The sequence below is a fragment of the Pieris napi genome, chromosome 7 (genome assembly GCF_905475465.1).
Source record: "Pieris napi chromosome 7, ilPieNapi1.2, whole genome shotgun sequence".
Taxonomy (NCBI): Eukaryota; Metazoa; Arthropoda; class Insecta; order Lepidoptera; family Pieridae; genus Pieris; species Pieris napi.
Genome location: NC_062240.1, coordinates 5643566 through 5665648, shown reverse-complemented (window position 1 = coordinate 5665648; position 22083 = coordinate 5643566). Strand labels below are relative to the sequence as shown.

Here is a 22083-nt window from a genome sequence, read left to right as displayed (position 1 = left end):
TTGAGAAATAATGTTTTTGTGAGAGAAATTGATTGACAGATTCACGTTTAGCGTACGAAAACTATTTTACAATAAGATCGAGACGTATCTTACCATTAAATCCATTACGACTTATTAAAATACAAAATATCTTATTACAGTTTCAATTACTCGTTCGTTTTTTCCTTCAATCTGTGTTGACGCTATTGGACATAGATGATAATAGCAAAATAATTTTATGAAAAATCGTATTGCGCGTAACATTTTTACATTTTGATTTGACATTAGTATAAACCTCAAGGTAGAGGTAACTGGTAAGCTTGCTTTAGTTAAAACAATAAGTAGTTTTGAATATGTGTATATTTCCGGTATTCGTCATACAAGTATTACTAGTGTTGGTTGTATTATATAAGGCAAGTAAAACATATGAAAATATTAAAGTTGTAGGCACATACATAACTTTAATTTATTTACAAAGATCAGTGTTGCCACTAGGCCAACTCAGCACTCAACGTTCGCCTTCGCTTCAGCGTGCGACTCTCATCCTTGAAGTCGTAGGTTCGATCCCCGGCTGTGCACCAATGTACTTTCTTTATATGTATTTAACATTCGCTCGAACGGTGAAGGAATACATCGTAAGGAAACTAGCAGCATACACAAAAAAAAGTCGACGGCTTGCGTCAGGCACTGAAGACTGATCACCTACTTGCCTATTAGATTTAAAAATGATCATGAAACAGATTTAGAAATATGAGGCACAGACCTAAAGAGGTTGTAGCGCCACTGATTTTTTTTAAAGAATGCACAGTTTTTGTGTGAGTCGTGTTAAATGACGCTTTATTTACTAGAAATAACCAATTAGCCAAGGCTACATCTAGGTTTTTAGAATAAGTATATAAAAAACGTTAACATTTTCAATAATGTGTTATAAGTTAGTGATTTGGTCCATATTATTAACTAATTTTTATATAAATATAAACTTAATTAAATTATATATAATAGAGCTATAGACAGTAAGTCGGTTTGACACATTTGACACCGGGGCCCGAGGTAAATATGGTGTGACCAGCTATCGTTGAAAAAATACATTTATATCATCATACATATTCTTTTTATCTATTATTACAATTACAGTCAAAACCGTTTCCGACGACATCGTTTAGAACAACATATCGGTTATATTGACCAAAATCAAAGGTCCCGGCTGAATTCTATTGTATTAGGTTCTTTTTTTTTTATAGAACGGGGGGCAAACGGGTAGGAGGCTCACCTGATGTTAAGTGATACCGCCGCCCATGGACACTCTCAATCCCAGAGGGCTCGCGAGTGCGTTGCCGGCCTTTTAAGAATTGGTACGCTCTTTTCTTTTTCTTTTCTTAATAAGAACGCCATCGGCTGTTACGATTACCAGTTCTTACGACCAAATATGAGTAGTCGATGACGTCATAACAGATTTTGACTTTATTATGTTTGTATATCCATAGACCACAGCTATAGAGTGTGATGGGAATGACTTCCCCCTTTGACACGTGACTATTTTCATACAATTGCATGTCGAAAAGTGACTTTGTCTCAAGCCCCTGATACGTATATTACCGACTGTATATTAGCATAGTATATTTTTATTAGTATTGTTTAGTTGTAGAATTCATACATCCAAATTCGGCCACTATTGATGCTTTGACATATATTATATATGTGTATTGACAGTTATATTTCCCGAACTTTGTTCGTACAGTCGTCTGACGTCATCTTGTGTCATTTGGGACACAGACGGGATGCGTGTCATGTTTATCAATGGTTTCACCTGAAAATTTAAAATAGACCTATTTACAGCCCGTTCAAACTAGTCGTAAGTCGCATATGACTAAAAGTCGAAAGTCTGATGTGCCTGTTCACACTGTGTCGCGAGTCGTATAGGTCTTAGTTTCGCGCCATTCGGTACGTAGCGAATTCGCGAGATGGACGCCGAGAACTTGTTGTGCTCTACTACTTACGATGAAAATAAAAAAAGTTGAAAAAAATGTCAATTCCAAGAAAATACTGGATGCACCCAATCCTTACAGAAAGATCGACTTTGGGAAGTTATAAAAATTTAATAGGTACATGAATTAAGAAATGACGAACGAAAATTCTTTAATTATTTTAGAATAACAATAGAATAACAACGCGCTCGAGACGATTAGATGCACGACTAGTGTGAACAGCAACCAGCAGGCACCTATGCGAGCCTGATTCGACGCGAATTTTTAGTCTTACAACAGGCGCTGGCCCGTCGGATAGTTTTTTGAGTCGTATTAGACTAAAAATCGCGTCTCATCCAATGTGAACAGCTCCATATAAAGTGTATGGTGACCAGAGCATTCGACTTTTAGTCTTATGCGACTTACGACTAGTGTGAACGGGCTGTTACGCTTAAATTTAGACAGAGAAAGCAATTGCAAGTATAGGATAGAAATAGAGATAGCCAGATAATGAAATACAGACAATAGAGGGTAGATGAATATTCTGCGCCTTCAAACCCAATTTTCAAAATTTTGTACCAAGTATTCTCAAATATAGAAAAACAGCCGGTCTGAAGTTATTTTTGAAGAATTTAAGAATTGGAAAACAGTTAAAGACTAACGTTTGTGAATCAAAGATTTTTTTCTATTTAAATTTACAATTAAACGGTTGTTTCTGTTACGTATTCTTACTGGCTGTTAAGTTCGTAAATCGTATTGTATTCAAGGCATACCTTATTATTAGTTATCCCAATAAACCCGTTGCCAATGTTACCATTTGGCACCGCCTTGTGGGTCCCATTTGGGATCCCATTAGCCAATCCTGCCCCCATACGGGATATCGCATGTGTGAATTGGGACATTGCTTCTGTAACACAGTTCAAAGAATAAAATATTTGCGCATATTAAAAAATTGCGTTGCGAAATAAAAGAAAATCAGGTACCAATATTATACATTTCCCCTACAGAAATGCGTGAATAAACATATCTTCAAAACTACTAAACAAATTTTGATTTAGTTTGGATTGTTCCCTGAGTTAAGTCCGATTTAAATTAAGGAAGCCTAAATAGATCATCATAATCATATGGGTAAAATAACCTCCGTTTTTTGAAGTCGGTTATTCGAAATGTACCTCAAATCCATTGTTAAATCGTGTAAAATGTATGTTAAAAGGAAGAAAAAAATCATGATGATTCTCCGTTAAAACAATTAAATCTAGAATCAACAAATTAAGAAAAAGGATTTTTTTATAAATAATACTAAATTGTACCATTTTGAGTCGAGTATTCCGGTTGTGGTATCTCAGCAAGTGCTTCAGCCTTCTCCATCTCCTCTAGAAGGACCCTCGTGAATTCTGCTTGAACTTCTTCTGACTCGGTATCGCCGTCAACCTGATAATGGTCATATTTCGAGTATAAATACTAAACTGTACGAGCCAAGGCTGTACATTTTGCTCGATAAGGCTTCCTTAGTTTTATAAGCTTAATTATTCCCTATGTAAGTACGTGCCAGGGCTCGTACATTCCAATCACCTACAAGCGTGATGTTTGTCTTATGTAAGTACGTGTCCTGGACTGGAAACTGTACAGCAGTTTGATCACTTATAAGCATGACGATTTCCTAAATCGTCGGAGTCACGCCCCGAGAGTATAGCCCGACGCAGGCACTCTCTTCAACGATTACAGCAGTCATTCGTAATTAACTAAGTCATAGGAGTTTCACCCCGGGAGCATAGCCAGACGTCGGCACTATCTCTGTTTGTTAGATTGCACTCATTATATAGCAATTAACACAATTATTATTTCGCTCATATTCTATTGTATTACGCGAGTGATAAATATAGAGTAAGTTAAAATTATTCTATTATTTCGAACCTCTGAAGATCCAGGAACCGTACACTAAACAATAATGTTATTAAAGGTGATTAGGTTTTTAAAGTCAAGATGCTTTTATAGCGTGACCGAATATTTAGAACATAAGTTTAACAATTACTCATAAATGTCTTGACTTCTTACTATGACATTTGCATGCCTGTTTATGTATGGCTGGTTGTGCGGACTTTTCTTGTTGTTCGATTTTTTTTTATTTTGTACCACTATTTTAAAATTATTTTTATTTATTAATTATTAATAAATTAATTATATTTTATTTATTTAAAATTATTCAATATTTTATGAAAAAATATATTATCTATATTTGTATGTTCTGTAGTTGTTAGTTTTTTTAGAATGGAGGGCAAATTGGCAGATGTCTCATCTGATGTTAAGTGAAACCGCTCGGGGACACTCTCAATGCCAGAGGGCTCGCGAGTGCGTTGCCGGCCTTTTAAAAATTAGTACGATCTTTTCTTGAAGGACCCAAAGTCGAATTGTTTCATTAATACATCAGTGGAAATACTTAACTATGGTTGCCTGGAAGATATTGCTTGTGTGTTTTGTTAAGCACGGTGTTACCATGGTTACTTTAGAAGTAACTTCGTTAACATGGTAACTAGTTTAGTCATTTTATAATTCGAATATTACTGGTATTATTGCGAAATACTACATACAATAACAAGCCGATGCTGTTGGTCCAGCGTTTTCAGCATTGGGAGGCTGAGTTCACGGAACACTTCGAGTCGTCTTCTAAAAGCAGCTACAGAGTCATCTCGTCTGCCCCTTCCCAATTGCAGCTTCGAACAGTCCAAGAGTACCATGCGTGGTTGTACTTTGAACTGGAATTTTTAGTAAGTATCGCTCATTAAATTAAACAAAATATAGATGAATAGACTCCAAATGCAGATAATAATCCAAATTTAATTCTATAAAAAAATTAAAATTTTATGCAACGAAATTAAAATAACAAAGACTTCTTAAGGCAATATTTTTTTTTATATCTTATATACCTAACATTACTTTGGTATTTTTTAATCCGGCTCGAAGGGTCAAAATATACGGTTTCTGGGTCATCGGGGTGTTTAACATAATAGAGGATTCTATTGTTACTCTGTATTAACCAATCGCGTACAACAATATATTATAAGCGAAATAAATAAAGGTTAATTGCTATGAAACAATATAGTACAATAAATGTCAATAAATATTGACGTGACAACGTCTTATAATTCGATGGAGCCGGCTGCACGCACGAAAAAACATGACTCATGCGGCGTTACCTCGCTCTGAGGCGTTCCATTTAAAATTGACATAATTGTATTTATGCGTACAAATAAATGTAACTTGATCAATTCAATTGTGATTTCCATTTACCTCCTCTCTATATCCATACAAAATACCTATCAAACAAATAAAATTTAAATTTTTTTTTGAAAAATGCAACCTTTTTTTTTTTTTTTCATCCCATCAATATTTACTTATGTCGTTGTCACGTTCAACTATCGTCAGTAAACCGATTTTTTTTTTTATTGACATTTATTGTACTATATAATATACGATATAAATTGATAGGAGTGTTCACACAGACCTCATTCTGATACCAGGCCAGCTGGTCTACATCCCGAGGGTATCCATCCAGTAATAGACCATGGCCACTTCTCGCTGCATCAACAGCGGCAGCGGTCACCAACTTGGTGACCAGGTCGTTTGGTGCCAACTCTCCCCCACTGATCGCAGCACGGGATAAGGCACCATCTGATGCTGGTCCTCCTCCAGCATCAGATAGGATGCGAAGATGTTGGCCTAGGCTGGTAATTCATAGAAATATTTTACGTATGTGACGGAATCCCAAGGTCAGGATTAGATTCGACGATGACGTAGCATGCTTGTAAATAATATTTCTTCGCCTGTCTAATCCTTATACTGTCTTGGAGTTTAATTGGGATCCAAACAATGATTGTGATCCAAATATAATATATTGTATTTGGGTATTTTAACACAAATGGCAGAATGATAAACAACTATAGCTTTGTTTACGTGTTTACAAGCATGATACGTCACAGGTAAGACGCCATCTTGCCTAGCCTGTTGGCGGGTTCTTAAACAATTGTTAGAATTTTTAAAGCCAGCGAAACAGAATTAAAAAAAAATTATATAACTGAAAATATTCCTAAGTAAAATACACTATTACAGTATTAATTTGATGTAACTAAGTATTACTCTTTATACACATAAATGTTCTGTGCCTATGTATTAAACTTCTTCTACTGGACATTTCCTGAAAATTTTGTGTGTGTTCAAGTGGACTCGAGAAAGGTTTAGATTTACAAGTCACTGGGTTTTATTTCTATGTTCAGGACAACATCTGTCGGGTCCTAAAGTCCCACATGAAGCAGATTCATTCTGATTAATACCTTATTAAATTCCCGAACCAACGTCAAATTACCTGAAATGGGTCCAACCATGTCTTTGTGTCACGGCTCGCTGACACAAGGCGGCCTTATTGCTACCTGGACCACCTACCACCCAAAGCGTAGGAGTAGCAATCGCGGTACCACGAACTCTTATTACTTCAGGCTGAAATAAATATTTAATGTCATAATTTAATCAAACCTTTTTATAAAGATAAAAAAAAACCAGTGGTGCTACAACCCTTGGTCTGGGCGTCACATTTATGTATATGTTTTATGATCATAGTTTTTCTTAAGGTACCTCACACACACCGATAATTTTAAGGGTAAAGCAAGCATGCCCGTTATCTCACGATGTTTTTCATCACCGTACGAGCGGGTAAGATGGCTGGAGATAGGAAAAAGATATAAAATTGTGGAATGCATTAGAGGAGACTTTTATTCGTGGAGGAACGAGAACGATGTTATTGTTGTTTTTATATTAAAAAAAAATAAAAAGAAAAAAAATAAGGAAATATCATATACGGCGTATGTGAAAAACCATTAGTCAATGCAGGTATTAGTCCTTGATAGGACTATTTAAAGATTAACAAAATTAGATCAATCAACGTCAAATGACGAACAAAAGTAAACAAATTGTCTGCGAAAACTTAAAGGTCAAGTCTTTTGTTAGGATCAACAAGTTTCCTTGAACTAAAATTTCGCTGAAATTCGAACGCTATTAAAGCAAAAATCTAATTTAAAAATAAATAAAAAGATTGTATGTTCTGATGACAGTATCAGTAATAATAATAAACCAAATAGTAGCACTTTTTATGGTTCTTGGCCTCAGATCGCATACCTACGTTTCTTTGATAACTTTTATTTCATACATAAGTAGGTGATCAGCCTTTTGACACATGCCGGTTACGTCACGATGTTTTCCTACACATAGACAGTAAGTCCAGTGGTGCAAAGTCCATCGAATAGAACTTACAACCTCGGGGATAAGAGTCGCATGCTGAAGCCAACACTGTTTTAGTCACAGGATCAGTATGGACTTTAAATCATCATAAACTTCTTAAAAACAAAATTTTCACTAACGATTCAAAACATTATATATTAACTAAAAATCTTAAGCATCGTCTTAACCTGTCCCATGCTGAAACGGGACGTATTCTTGTGCCACAGTTTTAAATTAATACGTCAAGTACCTAAAAGCATTAAAATGTCAAATGGAGAAGAGACTAGTGAAGACTGAAGAGACTAGAGAGTGGAAGAGACTAGCTGCCCACAACACAGGGAATCCAAGTGTGGGTGATAGTGCACTTTCTCTTTTACCTACACATCATTTTTTTATTATGTGCAGTAAAGTTTTTTCTTTCTTTCTCTTTCTTCCTAATTATGAACTTAATAATAAGTTAACAATTGGCTCAAGTTTGAAGTAGGGACCCAATGACGACATCAAACTAAATTTCGATATTTCTTTTAATATCTTAGCGTTAATGTCGCAAACATATTTAAAGTTCCTTATGACGAAGAACAAAGAAGAACGCGGTGAGAGACGAGAAGAAGCCGAACGAGAACTTTATATAAAAATAAAATATATTCCTCTGAAAAATCTATTTATTATCTAAACTAAATAAAAACACCATCAAATGTTAAAGATTTCTGAAAAATCCGACTCGTTTTAAAGTAAAACACTTACTCTTGAGTTCACATGGTCCACACCGTTGACAGCCAAGACTTTTGGCATACTCTGTGGCAAGGCGTGTGGTATGCTCTGTGGCATATTGGGCGACACAATTGACATTGGCCGAGTTGGAGCTGGTATATCTTCGACATCAATGGCTTGGAATTCAGTTTGTGTTCTCGTTGGTGCAGGTTCAACGCCAACTATTTCACCCGGTATGCCTGAGGAATAAATTAATATTACAAATGGCTGTCGGCCTTAATTGCCAACAGATGTATAACAATTTGAAAAAGCAGTCAATATTTGTTTTTTCTTTAAATTATTGTATATCATTCGGTACGCTCTAAAGCGATAAGGCCACCTCTCACCCTCCTTATTATTTGTGTACTGATTGTACTAGTTTTTGATGCAATGAAGTGTGAAAACAATAAATAATTTCTCAATTTCTTAGTTTTACAGATTAAAGTTATAAAAATTATCAAGAGACAAATTATTGCTGCTAGGTATATTGCTATATTTTTTTAAAATTTTGTCTCGATTCAAACATCATATGAAAGTGGAGTTACGATGTATGTATTTCGTTTGTCGTCACTATTAAAAACCCACGGAATTATCTTTGACTACTAGTAATAACTTCTATTGATCGTAGACTATAGGTACTATTATATGTTTATTCCCCCGAATTCAGACTCAGCAACTTAACGTAATTACATCGAATTGCGTTGTATTGAAAAGTAATAAAAATTAAACTAGTTCTTCTACAATAATGGATTTATATTTAGATACCTAGAAATATGTATAACATCGCGATAGTTGCCAAAATTTGTTGCTGGATAAAAATAGATAATGTTAAACCTTAGATAATCTGTGCAATAAATTAATTCGAAAAACTAATTCTTGATAAAAATTTCCGTTCTTAAGTACCTACTGTAATATTGATACCGTATTTTCGACAGTATCACCAACGGCCCATTAGCTCAGTTGGTTAGAGCGTCGTGCTAATAACGCGAAGGTCGCGGGTTCGATCCCCTCATGGGCCACAAAATTTTGCATTATTTTTTAGTAATTTGAATTTGTGTATTCTGTAAAAACAGTATAAACATTTTACTATCATTTAAGCAAATATTATCAAAGGTATCAATTACTATTACTAACTACAATGTTTAATAAATTATAAGGACATAAGACGTAAATATATAGGGTTTTGGTCGTTACCTCAGTAAATACTATAATTTTAACTTTCATTAGCATTATCTTTCAATCGAAAAAATATAATCAATATTAGTTCCGAGGTAAAGCTTTCTTGTTTTTTCTGGCAAAAGACTATTCGTCAGTTTCGTAGCTGTTTATAGAATGTCAGATGGAGTTAAATTTTCATCAGTATCGTCGGTGTTGCTTGACATTTATGCTACTAAAGTTTTATCCAACAAAATATTACTCAAATTCGTATGTACGAAATAGCGCCAAAATTGAAAAAGTCTGTTATTGGTCTATTGGCTCGGAACCAGCGCGCTCACCACAGATAATGTGTACTTAAATTGAATTGAAACCTCCTTGGTCGGGACACAAAAAATTGTTTTAAAGCATTGTTTTGTTATGAGAATAATGCTTTTATTTAATTTTCTTAAGGAAGTATGTAAATAAAATATGCCAAAAAAAGTCTGTATTTCATTTCATAATTAGAATATTACCGAATGAGATTATATAAAAATATTTTTGGCTTATCCGACTTTGTTATAAAAATAGTTTTCGAAAAGCAGAACACAATTATTTTCACTACAAGTTTTGTAATATAATTACAATTAAATATTGTGCATAATTGTTTTACTATAATCTGTTAGCTACAGCTTTGTAACATACACAGCTAACATGTAAATATAACATACCACCATTTCCAACACCATTCATATCCTGATCTTCAACGGAGGTTAGTATCTGCAGAACAGCAGCGCGAAAGTCTTTGTAAACTTCATCAGGGTTCCGTTCACCATTCACCTAAAGACAAAAGATTTTTTCATGACTTAGAAACAATAAATTAAAATTTTAGTTATAATAGAGTAAACTTCGTGGAATGTGATCTCATCTTGGATTCGATCCTTTTGTAGTCACCTGGTGAGGAGAACATAGGTCAATATTCTAATTGGTATCTCTAGTCAGTCTCGCTTTGAGCGCTGTCAAATATGTGAAACTTCATACAGAAAAAATGACAGTTCTTGAAATAGATGTTCTAGAATAAATAGAAGGGTTAACCCAAAAATGTGTGTCAATTGGTTTTACCACCATAGAATTATTAGCTTCGAATAGAGCTATAAGCTTTAAATATCTAAAAACTTAGAACAGAACAAAGTAAACACTCGTAGCACCTTTAAAAGATTAAAAAAGCTATTACTACGAATAATCAATGACTCAAATATAATAACATATTGATAGGTTACTTAGTATCTGTGAGTCACCAATTTCTACACCTGTTCAAATCAATATTCAACAGCTCATTAATAACTTTGATGAGGTCGTCGTTAGGTATTAATATTTAAAAAGTCATCCAAAAAGCTCTTCAAATTTCTCCTATTCATGTAAGATTTTGGTTGCCTTAAATAAGCAGTTTTAAACAAAGGCAGAGACGTATCTAGTTACGTTTTATTTTTGTTATTTTTTTTAAACCTTATAATGCTATAAATTAATTTTTTATTTTATCTCACACACTGTTTTATTTATTTTTTTTATTATTTTTATTACTCTTTAATGTAAATATTCTACGGTTTCGATATTTGTAAATATGTGAGGAACATGTACCTATGTATACTAACTTTTTTAGTAAAGTATTCTAAGAGTACATTGTCTTCACATATAATTATTTAACAAATGTAAACAAAATATTGTAAACCTATTTTAAAAGAGTAAGTGTAGAGTTTCTTGCCCATTCTTCTCCACACGAAACTACTTTTTGGAAGTGGCAACTAGAATCTTCTTTTCAAAAGTGCCATTTTAGGTGGTTTAATTGAAATAAATGAATTAATAATAAATAAATTTGACTTTGACGACTAAACATCTGGGTAGCTTTTGATTATTTACGGGTACCATTTTGAACTGAATTAAGAGAAAGGATAGCATTAGGGATAGATTGTGAAACAAAGAGATATGAGGAAAATGTAAAAAGAATGTAATAAGTAAGTCACCCCAAAATTATTAAAAATACGGATCACAAATGACCTCAATATATTGAAGCTAGTTTCATAAATGTTTAGGACAACCTTCAAAGTAACTTCATCAAACATTCAAACAAGTACAAGGAACGATACTCAGTAAAAATTCATAATTCTTCGTAATAGTAGAGTTCAGTTAATATATAGGTGTATTCAGCTACACACACACCCACTATTAATGTTTAACAAGCATTGAACTACTAATTATCGGTTTACTCATAAATAACATTGTACGTGAGTCATACAGGTTTAACCATTCTTTGTACCATTGCTTATAAGCTGAATTAGAAGCATGATTTTAATTTGGTTTGGTAATATGCCATAGATTAAAGAAATGAATTTAGGCACAAAACAAGAAAAAGTGTTGCTTCATCAAAATACACCACTGATTGCGCAACCTGTATTAATAATATTATACGTTCATAGTTCATACAATGGTTTCCCTAACAGCCCTGCGATTCTGTAACTCACTTTTCGAACTCACACAGCGGTTTTCGCATCGGCGGTCGCTCTGAAATCAGTCGTGAAGCAGTCATTTTATGATTTGGCATTCTAATAAACAATAAACTACAAGCTCCCACCTTTTCAGAATGCCAAATCATAAAATAACTGCTTCACGACTGATTTCAGAGCGACCGCCGATGCGAAAACCGCTGTGTGAGTTCGAAAAGTGAGTTACAGAATCGCAGGGCAGCTCTACCTTCATGAAAGTTTAATTGAAAGTTGCAGCTGTTTATTCTCACAGTGCAACTATTATTTATAGATTTATTTATCCATACTATAGCTTAAACTTGACACAGGTCTATGTATGTAGACAATAATTCTTTTGTGAACTTTTTGTTCTAATATTTACGATACAGATAGATACTTAATTTAGAAGTTTCTCTCTGCCCCTTGGGAAAAATGGACATTGCATATATATAATTTCACTTAAATTAAAAAGTATCGTGGCCCATGAGGGGATCGAACCCGCGACCTTCGCGTTATTAGCACGACGCTCTAACCAACTGAGCTAATGGGCCCATGACGAGATTTCGAATCCGCACTAAACATCTTATTTCAGGCAAGGTTTTTTAACAATAAATATGCCAACAATTCATGGCAATTCAAATATTCGAAAATAAATAATATTAAAGCAAATAAATGTATAATTTATTCACCTTCAACCAAGACCAATACCGTCCATCAGCGATTTATAACAAATACAAAGAAAATAATAGATCAATAACGACTTGTTCACGTATGCAAGAAAATTGAGCATAATTGTGGAAATTTACCTACCCATTAAGTAAACTACTTGGCGCTGGAATATTATAAATTGTAATTACGGCCTTGCGGACAAGGCTATGCTGTTACGGTGTCTTGCCTCGGGCAATTGCTGATGGCGCTGTGGGGTTTTAGCGAGTGCCACACATTTGACAGAAGACAGTCGCACCGCGGGTATGCGTAACGCATTTCCCCACGAAAAAAATGACCAAACCCTTACAGTTAATTTACCACGATGTAAATTTTACATACATTTGAGACGCAACGTACTTGCACAATATTAAGACTGACTCAGCAACAGTTCAGATTCACTCTGTAAGAAATGGATTGCCATGTCTTTATTTTACGTTAGTACTACACATTCATATACAACATCTTTAAAGGACATTATCTTGAATGAACCTTATTTACCAGTATTCAAATGTTTGTCATTCACCGAAAGACTGTCACATTAGACGGATAACCATTTGATATTAAAATTAGAATTTATCGAAATATTGCCATTTTATCGCAGTTTTACCGCTTACTAGGGAGCGCATTCGATATTTAAAATACTTGTCATGATTTAGCACGAAGGCTGAGGTTGCATATAATGAGACATACAGGTATCATTGACATTGCTCGTTCAATCGATATGGGGTCACGCAAAGCTTCTGTTATTCATGGGCTTCGATTTGTCAACTTGGACACAACGTGTATTTGTTTGGGACCGGTATTCTATGGGTAAGATTCAGCAACCACATGTCAAAAACGTATTGGATTTTGTCACAGACATGACATGCCGAATCTTATCCTATTACTATCAATAGCTATTATAGCGATTTTGTATGCAATTTTAGTTCTCTCAACATCCGTAGCGCTGATGTAACCTTGCGATCTTACGACATCTAGGTTATATTGAATCGCTATCGCTATTGACACTGAGAGACACTTCTTGTATTTTATTATTCTTTTGTATTGGATTGTAATTCATGAATTGTGAGATTAATTTTATTTAAAAAAATATTTTATTTTAGATTGTATCATTTTTCAGTGTTATATAGAATATATATGTCATTCGTTTTTATTTTTAATGTAATGACTAATGAAGTTTAAATTAATAACAAATATTACGTCTGCTTCGAGCTTCGAGTTTATTGGTTTTTTAAAGAAAAATATTTCTGTTTTTGGTTTACCAGTCTTTATACAGTTAAAACCGTTTACGACGACATCGTTTAGAACAACATATCGGTTATATTGAGCAAAATCAAAGGTCCCGGCTGAATTATATTGTATTAGGTTCTTAATAACAACGTCATCGTCTGTTACGACTATCGGTTTTTATGACCAAATATATAGTCCCTTCGATGTCGTCATAACAGATTTTCACTGTATATATAAATCTTCTGTGCATGTGTTTGTAATTAAACTTCTCCTAAACGGCGTAGATTTCAGTGTGTGTTCAATAGGAATCGACAATGGTTTAGATTTACAATTATGTAGATGATTTTTTTTATTCAAGACGTGTGTACAGGACGTCCGTCGGTTCCGCTAGTATTATTCACTTTCTACTATAATGTGTTTATCGAATAAACGATTATAGTAATCTTGAATGTTGACTAATAAAGTAGCTTACCGCTATCATTAAAGATCTTTAAACCAAAAAAGTGGGAAATCGCAGTACTGAGAAGTAATGAGCATTTGACAGAGTTTAAATATAATTTCAGATTATTTACTATAATATCTCCGACGAATTGTAACTCGAAAACAATATTTGGATGAGACAGCCGACGACATTATTTATAAGCTATACCGTTTTGCGTCACGTGACTGATGTACCTATACATCAAAATCAATATTCTAATTATGGATATTAAAAAAAATGATTTAAATTCATGTTTATATGCCAGACATATTGTATACAGATTTATCTCAATAACATTATTTATACTGTCAAATAGCCTATTGTTGTTGTATGGACTTAATAAAAGACTGCAAACGAAATTATCAAATAATTGCATATAAACTTTTAATTAAATAATACATTAAAAATTGGTGTTTTGCTTAATTTTTTCACGTATTCAAACATCGGCCCATTAGCTCAGTTGGTTAGAGCGTCGTGCTAATAACGCGAAGGTCGCGGGTTCGATCCCCTCATGGGCCACATATTTTTTTCACATTCAGTGAACACAATTCATAATTTCTGCATGTAATTTCTGACCCTGCAGCAAAAAGTCAGATTAGTATGATCAAAGGTATAATTAAATTATCAGTCATATGCATGATGGAAATCTGCTGTGTTGCTTCATCAATTGGATACACAAAATTGTTTTTTTTTTTAAATATAATCTACATATAGGTATATGTAGATTATATCTTCAAAATAATGTCAAAAACCATGACTATTGACTGCCAGTAATTAAACTCTTAAAAACTCATTTTTAAAAATAAATTAGTTTTTAGTTTTAAATTCTACAGCATACAATGCATAAAGAAAGGAATAAGAACTTAAAATGTAGTATAAGACTGAAGAAAATAAGAAGAAATTACAAAACCAGTAAAATAAAAACAATAAATAAGTGTTTCTTCTTTATCGCTGTCAAGCGATCTCTCCCAGGCAACCAATAAAAACTGCAAATAATATACATATATATTATATATAACTTAAATAAAGAATAAAAATATTAAAACAGCTGAAATAAGTATAGACAATGTAAAGGGAACTCACTCAAGGTCTATCACGATAATTTCTATATTGAGCTATGGACACTTAATACTTCAGCAAATATTTAATTTAGTTTTATAAGACTTTATGGTTACTTACCGAAACAAGCATATTGCTCTGATCAAAATAGTCAGCAACGGGCATCACATTCTTATAGAAATTGTTTAACTCCATCCTCGCCAGGCTGAGCACCACGTGGCCGAGCCGCGCCCCATACTCTATTTGTCGTTCTAGAACCTTCTGCCGCCAGCTCACGAGAATCACACCACTAATTGTTTGTATCTAAAAGTAAAAAATATCGTACATGGTTTGTGAGTTGCACAAGCTTTGTTTTAATAATAAAAAAGTGCGTGCGTACAAAGTACCCATGTCAGAAGTGAAAATTATTTGTAAATTAATTATTACTAAGTTAAAAGCCCCAATAGATGATCATGTCCGGTATATGATCACTTCTTGTACTTGTATATCTATATTCACACTGTTTACACACTATACGTGCTAATGATAATATGCATACATATTAAAATGTAACTACAAAACGAATACATCAACCAATAGCGTGTATTTTTTCTCGATCTCCCTTACTCTCTCTTTCAATCTTTCTCACTATAGCTCTCTCCCACCTCTCGCTCGTCGTGATGCGACGTTCGCCCTTTCTCACTCTCTCTCAATCGGTCTCAATCGCTCTCTACCATTTCTTCGAAAAAAAATTACCCTCAGGCGCTTAAAGAAGTTTCACTTCAAAAAATCGCAATTTGAATGTTATAGCATCTAAATGACACTATATCATTAGTGTTACTGGCTATTGAGGGTGTATCTATCTATTTATCTATTCTTAAAGAGATGAAGATAACTCTTTAGAAAGAGAGTAATGGGAGCCGATTCTAGTTTTTCAAGAGAAAATAACGAATTTTTCGTACAGAATGTCTTACAGATTCTTCTAATGTCTTAGTGATAATGGCTAGAACGAGAGCGAATTTGATGGAAATAACTCAATAACAAGTTCTATACAATGTAGGTTTTTTAACCAATTATCTTAAGCTTCTAGTAGCATTAACAATAGTGAAACATTTTATTCCTGGTGGGCAATTTTAATAAATTGCATGATAAGCTTAGCAGATTGACCATCGCGTGTTCCGTGACATTATGTGACGCATTACATCGGACTATCGAATTATAATTTTACTAAAACTATATCAATAGTAGTTTAGAAATATAAAATTTTACATGCATTTTACGATTTATATTTTTTGTATTTAGGTAGTTAACTCATGAAAACCTACTTATTAACATGATATTAAAAGATATTATGTAAGATTGACTTTGCTGTTACCTATAGGAAGTTTATAACAATTCCATTAATACTTTGTGTAAACTAAAGTTTTAATCAAAGCCTAAAATTAGTAAATTCATTAGTTTTACATTTATTTTGATTTCAAATGTAATCCAGCTTATACCAAGTAGGTATATTATTCAAATGCATATTTTTTGTATTTCAAGAATGCTACGTTTTGTTTAATACCTTGTCAAATTCATGAAAAAGTTTAAAATAAATACAGAAAACAAACAACTATTGTAGGTATGTGCGCTGTAGTATGATGCGGGTGACAGTTGCTTAATTTTTTTTTAACATATTTATAATTTGAAAATCGCGGCAACATTCAAGCGAGAAACGAAACGTTACTGAAACTGTCACCCTATAGATAGATAGACGCTATAGATACAGTTCGGTTTATCAGTGTAACAGACAATAAATTGGTTAATTATACTACTTAAATAATTTATTTATTGGTATTTTTATTATAAATATTATAGCCTTTTTAAATTATACCTGTAATCTTACCTTTATAATAAATGGATATAAGAACGTAATTATTATTTCTTCGTCCTTGACACGGTCTATCCTTATTTAACGGAACTCCCTAATCGATGTTTAGGAATAAAGGAGCGATAAGGGATTTTAAAGGTATGAATTTTGGATGGATATACGGCAAAATTATGATATTTCTCCTATACGTATCTTATAAAGCTTAGTATTATTATATATAATTTATATTAAAAACCAAAAGCGATTTAAAAGAATATCCCCGTGTGAAATGTTAATTAAATGACTTGAATTTAGACTCTATATTAATAACTTAGACGTACTTATTTCCAAAATTAAAAAAAAATTCCAGCTGTAAAAAAATATAAAAGTTAAATACCGCCTTGGTTTCAGGCAGTAAATAATGACGGCACAATCACTTTGGTCTCTTTTCTTATATCTCTTTATCTTATATCCAAGAATTAGGAATGCAACCCATCTGGCTATATCTAGGCCTTAATTCTCAACACCCGCACAACATACTTGAGCGCTGCCAAAAATAACAAAAGTGGTTAGATAGACTTATAAAATTCTGATATGTTTTTGAATACGGTATAATTTAGTAAGTAACATACATATATATTACCTTTTCTGAATATTCTGCAACATCCCTCATAGACCGTGGATAGCCAGACACAAGGTAGGTCTTAGCGGTGGGCGCCATCTTCATCTCCAACATCAGCACCTCTGTCACCGTCTTACTTGACAGTGTACCGAAGTCTTGCATGTCTATATATACATATATGTAAAAAAATATTGGTTGTTTGTAAAGTAGGTTTACGATCGAGATGTTTACGTGATAACGTCTTATTGGTGATATAAGTTTTTGGGAAGTAAGGAATTAATGAAGATAACAATTTTTTCAAATTTTAAATTACATCTATCGTTTTATTCACACTTTTGATGATAAATTTCGGGTGTAAAATGACAAGTTTACTTATTCGACTATGATATACATTTTTCTTCATACATTCACGGAATGACTGGCAGCGCTCGAGATGAGACGGGAGATCGGTCCGTCTCTCTCTCGTTATACCTGCGATCGCGCTCGTGAGGTTTTGGTGTGACACAAGTTTCTGAACATGTCACCCGACTAAAACGATTTTAAAGACGTTATCACGTCAAAACAAAAACCTTCAGTCCCTCACGGTACAGTTCTTAAAGCAGTCGAAAAGTGCTATGTAAATATTTCAAGTATTACGTAACGAATTTAGGGGGGGGGTCCTTTTGTAAAACGTTACGATGCGGGGCGGGGATTAAATTACGCGTTATTGTTAATATTTTTATTGACTTTCACCACATAATAGTAACTAAAGAGTCACTAGGTGGTCACGAAACATGTTACTATACTTGGGTACAGTACTGTAATTGGGTACTGAAAAACGTTACGACGACTTACATGGGGGGGGTCAATAATCTCCAAAAATTGCGTTACGTAATACTTGAACGCTCCCTAAGATGTTTTTTAAAAATCTCGCGAAGACTACCTTAGATTGTCTTTTGTATGCATAATGCATTAGAGGTCTTATTTATACATGCAGTACTGGTGTAGTACTTTCTTAGGTTATCTCAATTCTAATATTCTTTAAAGTCTACAATTTTTAAAAACCGTAAAAGGTAACAATTTTATTATTCTATTTATTCACAATGTCTTATCTAGTAAAAATAGTAACAACCGACCGATAAATCGATATAAGTATTAAGTATACTGAAATACAAGACAAGTGATTCACAGGCACTAACAGATGGGGGTTCTCACGTACTGTACAATTACTTCTATTCCAGTTTAGTGTCAGGGACGCAATTTTGTGTGCCTGTACTTTAACACTAATCATCGGTGTCCGTGGTGGAGGTAAGTATTACCTCTCAAAGTTATTTTATAAAACGAAACAAATTATATTACTTTCTTATTTTTTTCTTTTATAAGAACCTAACAAACACATAAAAAAAAGAATTAGCGAAATCGGCCCAGCCGAGCACACGTGATGCCGTGACCAAGGGAAATAGGGATTCATTTATATATATAGATATTTATAACATAGTACTGGGATAAACTTAGTAATACTGGATATAACTAAGTTTATCCTACTACGTAAATTATAAATGTTTTTTTTATAAGTAATACCTATTCTACTCCCCTGCCATAGTGTCCAGGGACTTTTTCTATCTCTAAACTTCACATCACACGTCTCGCGAAATACGCCCCGGCTACATCGGTAATATTTTTGTTTACAATATTCATGGGCGAGCCGGGGCGCAATTCTAAATTATAAATGTGATAGATGGAATACAAACTTTAGGACACTATAGATAATAATAATTAAAAGCCATAGACAAGGCCACCTAGATCTCAACGTCTAGATCAATCAGTCAAAAACAGGGGAGCGTAAGATTGTAAGACAAAAATGGTGGCCCATATTACTTTTTCATTTACTTTAGACAATATTTTCCGGTATTTTATCGAAAACCTTAATAAGATCTTAAAACTATATTACCATTGCCAATAGCGTACTGCTGCAGTAAATCAGTCATATTGATATGTACGAGGCCGCGTCTCTCCTGCATCAGGTTGTCACAGTGTGTCACCTTGCCACTGCCCGGGCCTCCTAGATCACGTAATTACTAAGCACTTTTTACAATTACATGCGTCCTACTGGCTACTAGACATAGATAGGTATATTCTTGTATCGTGTAAATAAACACGCTCGTATTTCAGGGTCACAACAATTTGTCTAGCACAACTGTCCAACATTGGATATGGACGTATCATTTAGAGAAAATTATGGTGCCGCACTAGGTACTATAAAACAACTAGCAGACCGTTCAAGCGTTGCTGTGGCTAAGGTTTTTGTGATATTAAACGAAACTATTCAAGGGAAACGGTAGGAGAACACTAGTCATGGGGACCACCATGCTTTTCTGGTGGTGATGCCATTAAATTGTAGCTTATGTGAAACGTTAGTCCTTTCAACACAGCGCCATCTGTGAGAATTGTGACTATCAAATAATTTGCAATAAAATAATATTGCGGGTATAAATAGAGATGTAAGCTATCCTATCTTTTAAGTTAGATCAAACTGCACACGGTGTGCAAATATGATTGAAATCGGTTCAGTAGTTTAGGGAGTCCAGAGCGGACAAACAACGTGACACGTAATTTATATATACATATTAAGATATGAAAAACTGATTAAGACAAATTTTGGAAGGTAGCTAAAAACCGTTTACTATGTACTAGATACAACTGTCAAAGTCATACTTTTTTCATTTCACGTTAGAGGGTTCGTAAATTATTTCAGATATCCGTACTATTTATTTAGTGCACCATTTCTACTACTGACCTAAAATAATAAAGCTTCTAAGAGGGTCATATCTGTATTTTAGATTATAGCTTACTTCAAAAAGTTTGTAAGTTTAGTCGTATTTTTTGCTTTATAAGAAATATCGTGCTACAATGTGTTAATAAGCAATTACCCAATACAAATATAACTGGAACGTTCGGTGGTTCAAACTTGACGTGACTCGAGTTCTGCATGGGGAAGCCAGCTCCCATTGGAGAATTCGCCCTGGTACTGCCACGACTGCGTTCCGTCGTCTCCAATTCTTCATTGTTTTGTTCTACAGCATAAATTAGGATTCATGGAGATTCACTGTTTCATTTAATAAACGAAGTTTACCTTAGAAGAAGGGTTCACATTGCTTGCCCCTGAGAACAGTCACACAGTATTTGACTTCTTTGGGTGCATTTTTTGCAAAACTATTTATCACACAATGTTAGTAATAATCGTTTACCTAATTTTACCTTCCTGAAATAGATAGCAACAACCATACAAATAGTTTAAGTTTATTTTGTCATTCTACCAAAGCATAAAAGCTAATTCGACAGTTTGAAAACAAATAAAGAGTGATAATAATAATAATATTTCCGCGAAAACATTGGTAATAGATTATTACGTTCTAGACATTCGTCAAAATGTGCGGTTAATGTGTCGTCCGTTAATCGTAATTATGTTTAAACAGTGAAACAATCTAAAAACGCTTTTGCTCTTCAGAGTACCTACCTAATTAGCTAAATTTTTGTAATATAGAGTTAGTTATTTTTTAACTATTTACACTAAATACTTTACAACAATGTTAAAGTTTTCAAATAGGCAAAAAAATTGCTACATTATATATATATATTTGTATGTGATGTAATTAATATCCTAGCAATAATAGCATTACCTCCTTTTTTTTTCTTGAAAAAAACAGATTTTTGCTTTTACGACTTTAGCAGACTAGAATAACATAGTAATACATGTTAGTAGAGTGAGATATAATTTAAAAATATTTGACGTTAATTCCTAGACGTGGAAGTCACGTAGTACCCTCAAAAAAATTATAAATATTAATAAGTATTATACAGGTAATTGGCGGTAAAACACCTTACCTGTGTCTAAACAGATGCCCATATTCCATGAAGAAGAAAGTTTTTATGTCTTTTCCAAACACTAAGTCTAACCTAAACTATGTATTGGCACTTATATCAAAATATCAAAAACACGAGTCCGATATATGGTCACACGTATTTAATTGTTTATCGATTGAAGGACGTGACCTTGTAAACATTAACTGAATGAAATAAAAATTTATATAAAAATTAAATTAACTCATTTTCATTTGTATTTAACTTTTCAATTTTCTTTCTATTATTCGAAAGTTATGTCTTCGAGATAGCATTTCTGCCAGCAATTTTAAACGGACCGGCATCGCGGGACGTCCGCACCACTCGAACTGTCACGCGCGACTGAAACTGACCCAAGTGAAAGCTTTTACAATTTACAACGCAAGGTGTATCTATCACTTTCATTTTCCGGTTAATTGAAAAGGATAGTTGATACATTGAATAATTAAGAGGTTGCCCCCTGAATGAAACTGGTACTTAGAGTATTAAATGCAACCCTCGTGCAGGGGTGCGTTTAATGTATTTGCTCGTGTTAACTATTGTGCCTATTAGGGTCAAGTCGGTAAATTATAAAGAGTCTTAGAGGCCATCTTGGTTTATAACTTATTCAAAATAAACGACTGTAATTAATACGTTTCGAGAATAAACTTCTAACTATAATG

The 22083-nt window shown here is 33.7% G+C and overlaps 1 protein-coding gene and 3 non-coding genes across 5 annotated transcripts; 2 read left to right on the top strand and 2 right to left on the bottom strand.

Moving 5' to 3' along the window:
- Positions 1-1412: 1412 nt before the first annotated feature.
- LOC125051379 lies at positions 1413-22083 on the bottom strand. Of its 2 annotated transcripts, none has more exons than XM_047651646.1 (13): positions 21407-22083; positions 20452-20595; positions 19473-19580; positions 17564-17706; positions 15213-15395; positions 9827-9935; positions 7956-8161; positions 6304-6434; positions 5446-5665; positions 4532-4696; positions 3254-3374; positions 2717-2850; positions 1413-1786 (listed from the first exon to the last, which is right to left on the bottom strand). In XM_047651646.1, the coding sequence occupies exons 1-13, from the start codon at positions 21426-21428 to the stop codon at positions 1670-1672; spliced, it is 1803 nt and encodes a 600-aa protein (XP_047507602.1). In that variant the 5' UTR covers positions 21429-22083; the 3' UTR covers positions 1413-1669. The 2 variants fall into 2 exon arrangements, with proteins under 2 accessions (XP_047507602.1, XP_047507601.1); XM_047651645.1 differs by having other exon boundaries at positions 19473-19583; positions 21407-22082.
- On the top strand, positions 8907-8980 carry Trnai-aau. Its single transcript has one exon. It is a non-coding gene; the product is annotated as a tRNA-Ile (tRNA).
- Trnai-aau lies at positions 12092-12165 on the bottom strand. The gene has a single exon. It is a non-coding gene; the product is annotated as a tRNA-Ile (tRNA).
- Trnai-aau lies at positions 14479-14552 on the top strand. The gene has a single exon. It is a non-coding gene; the product is annotated as a tRNA-Ile (tRNA).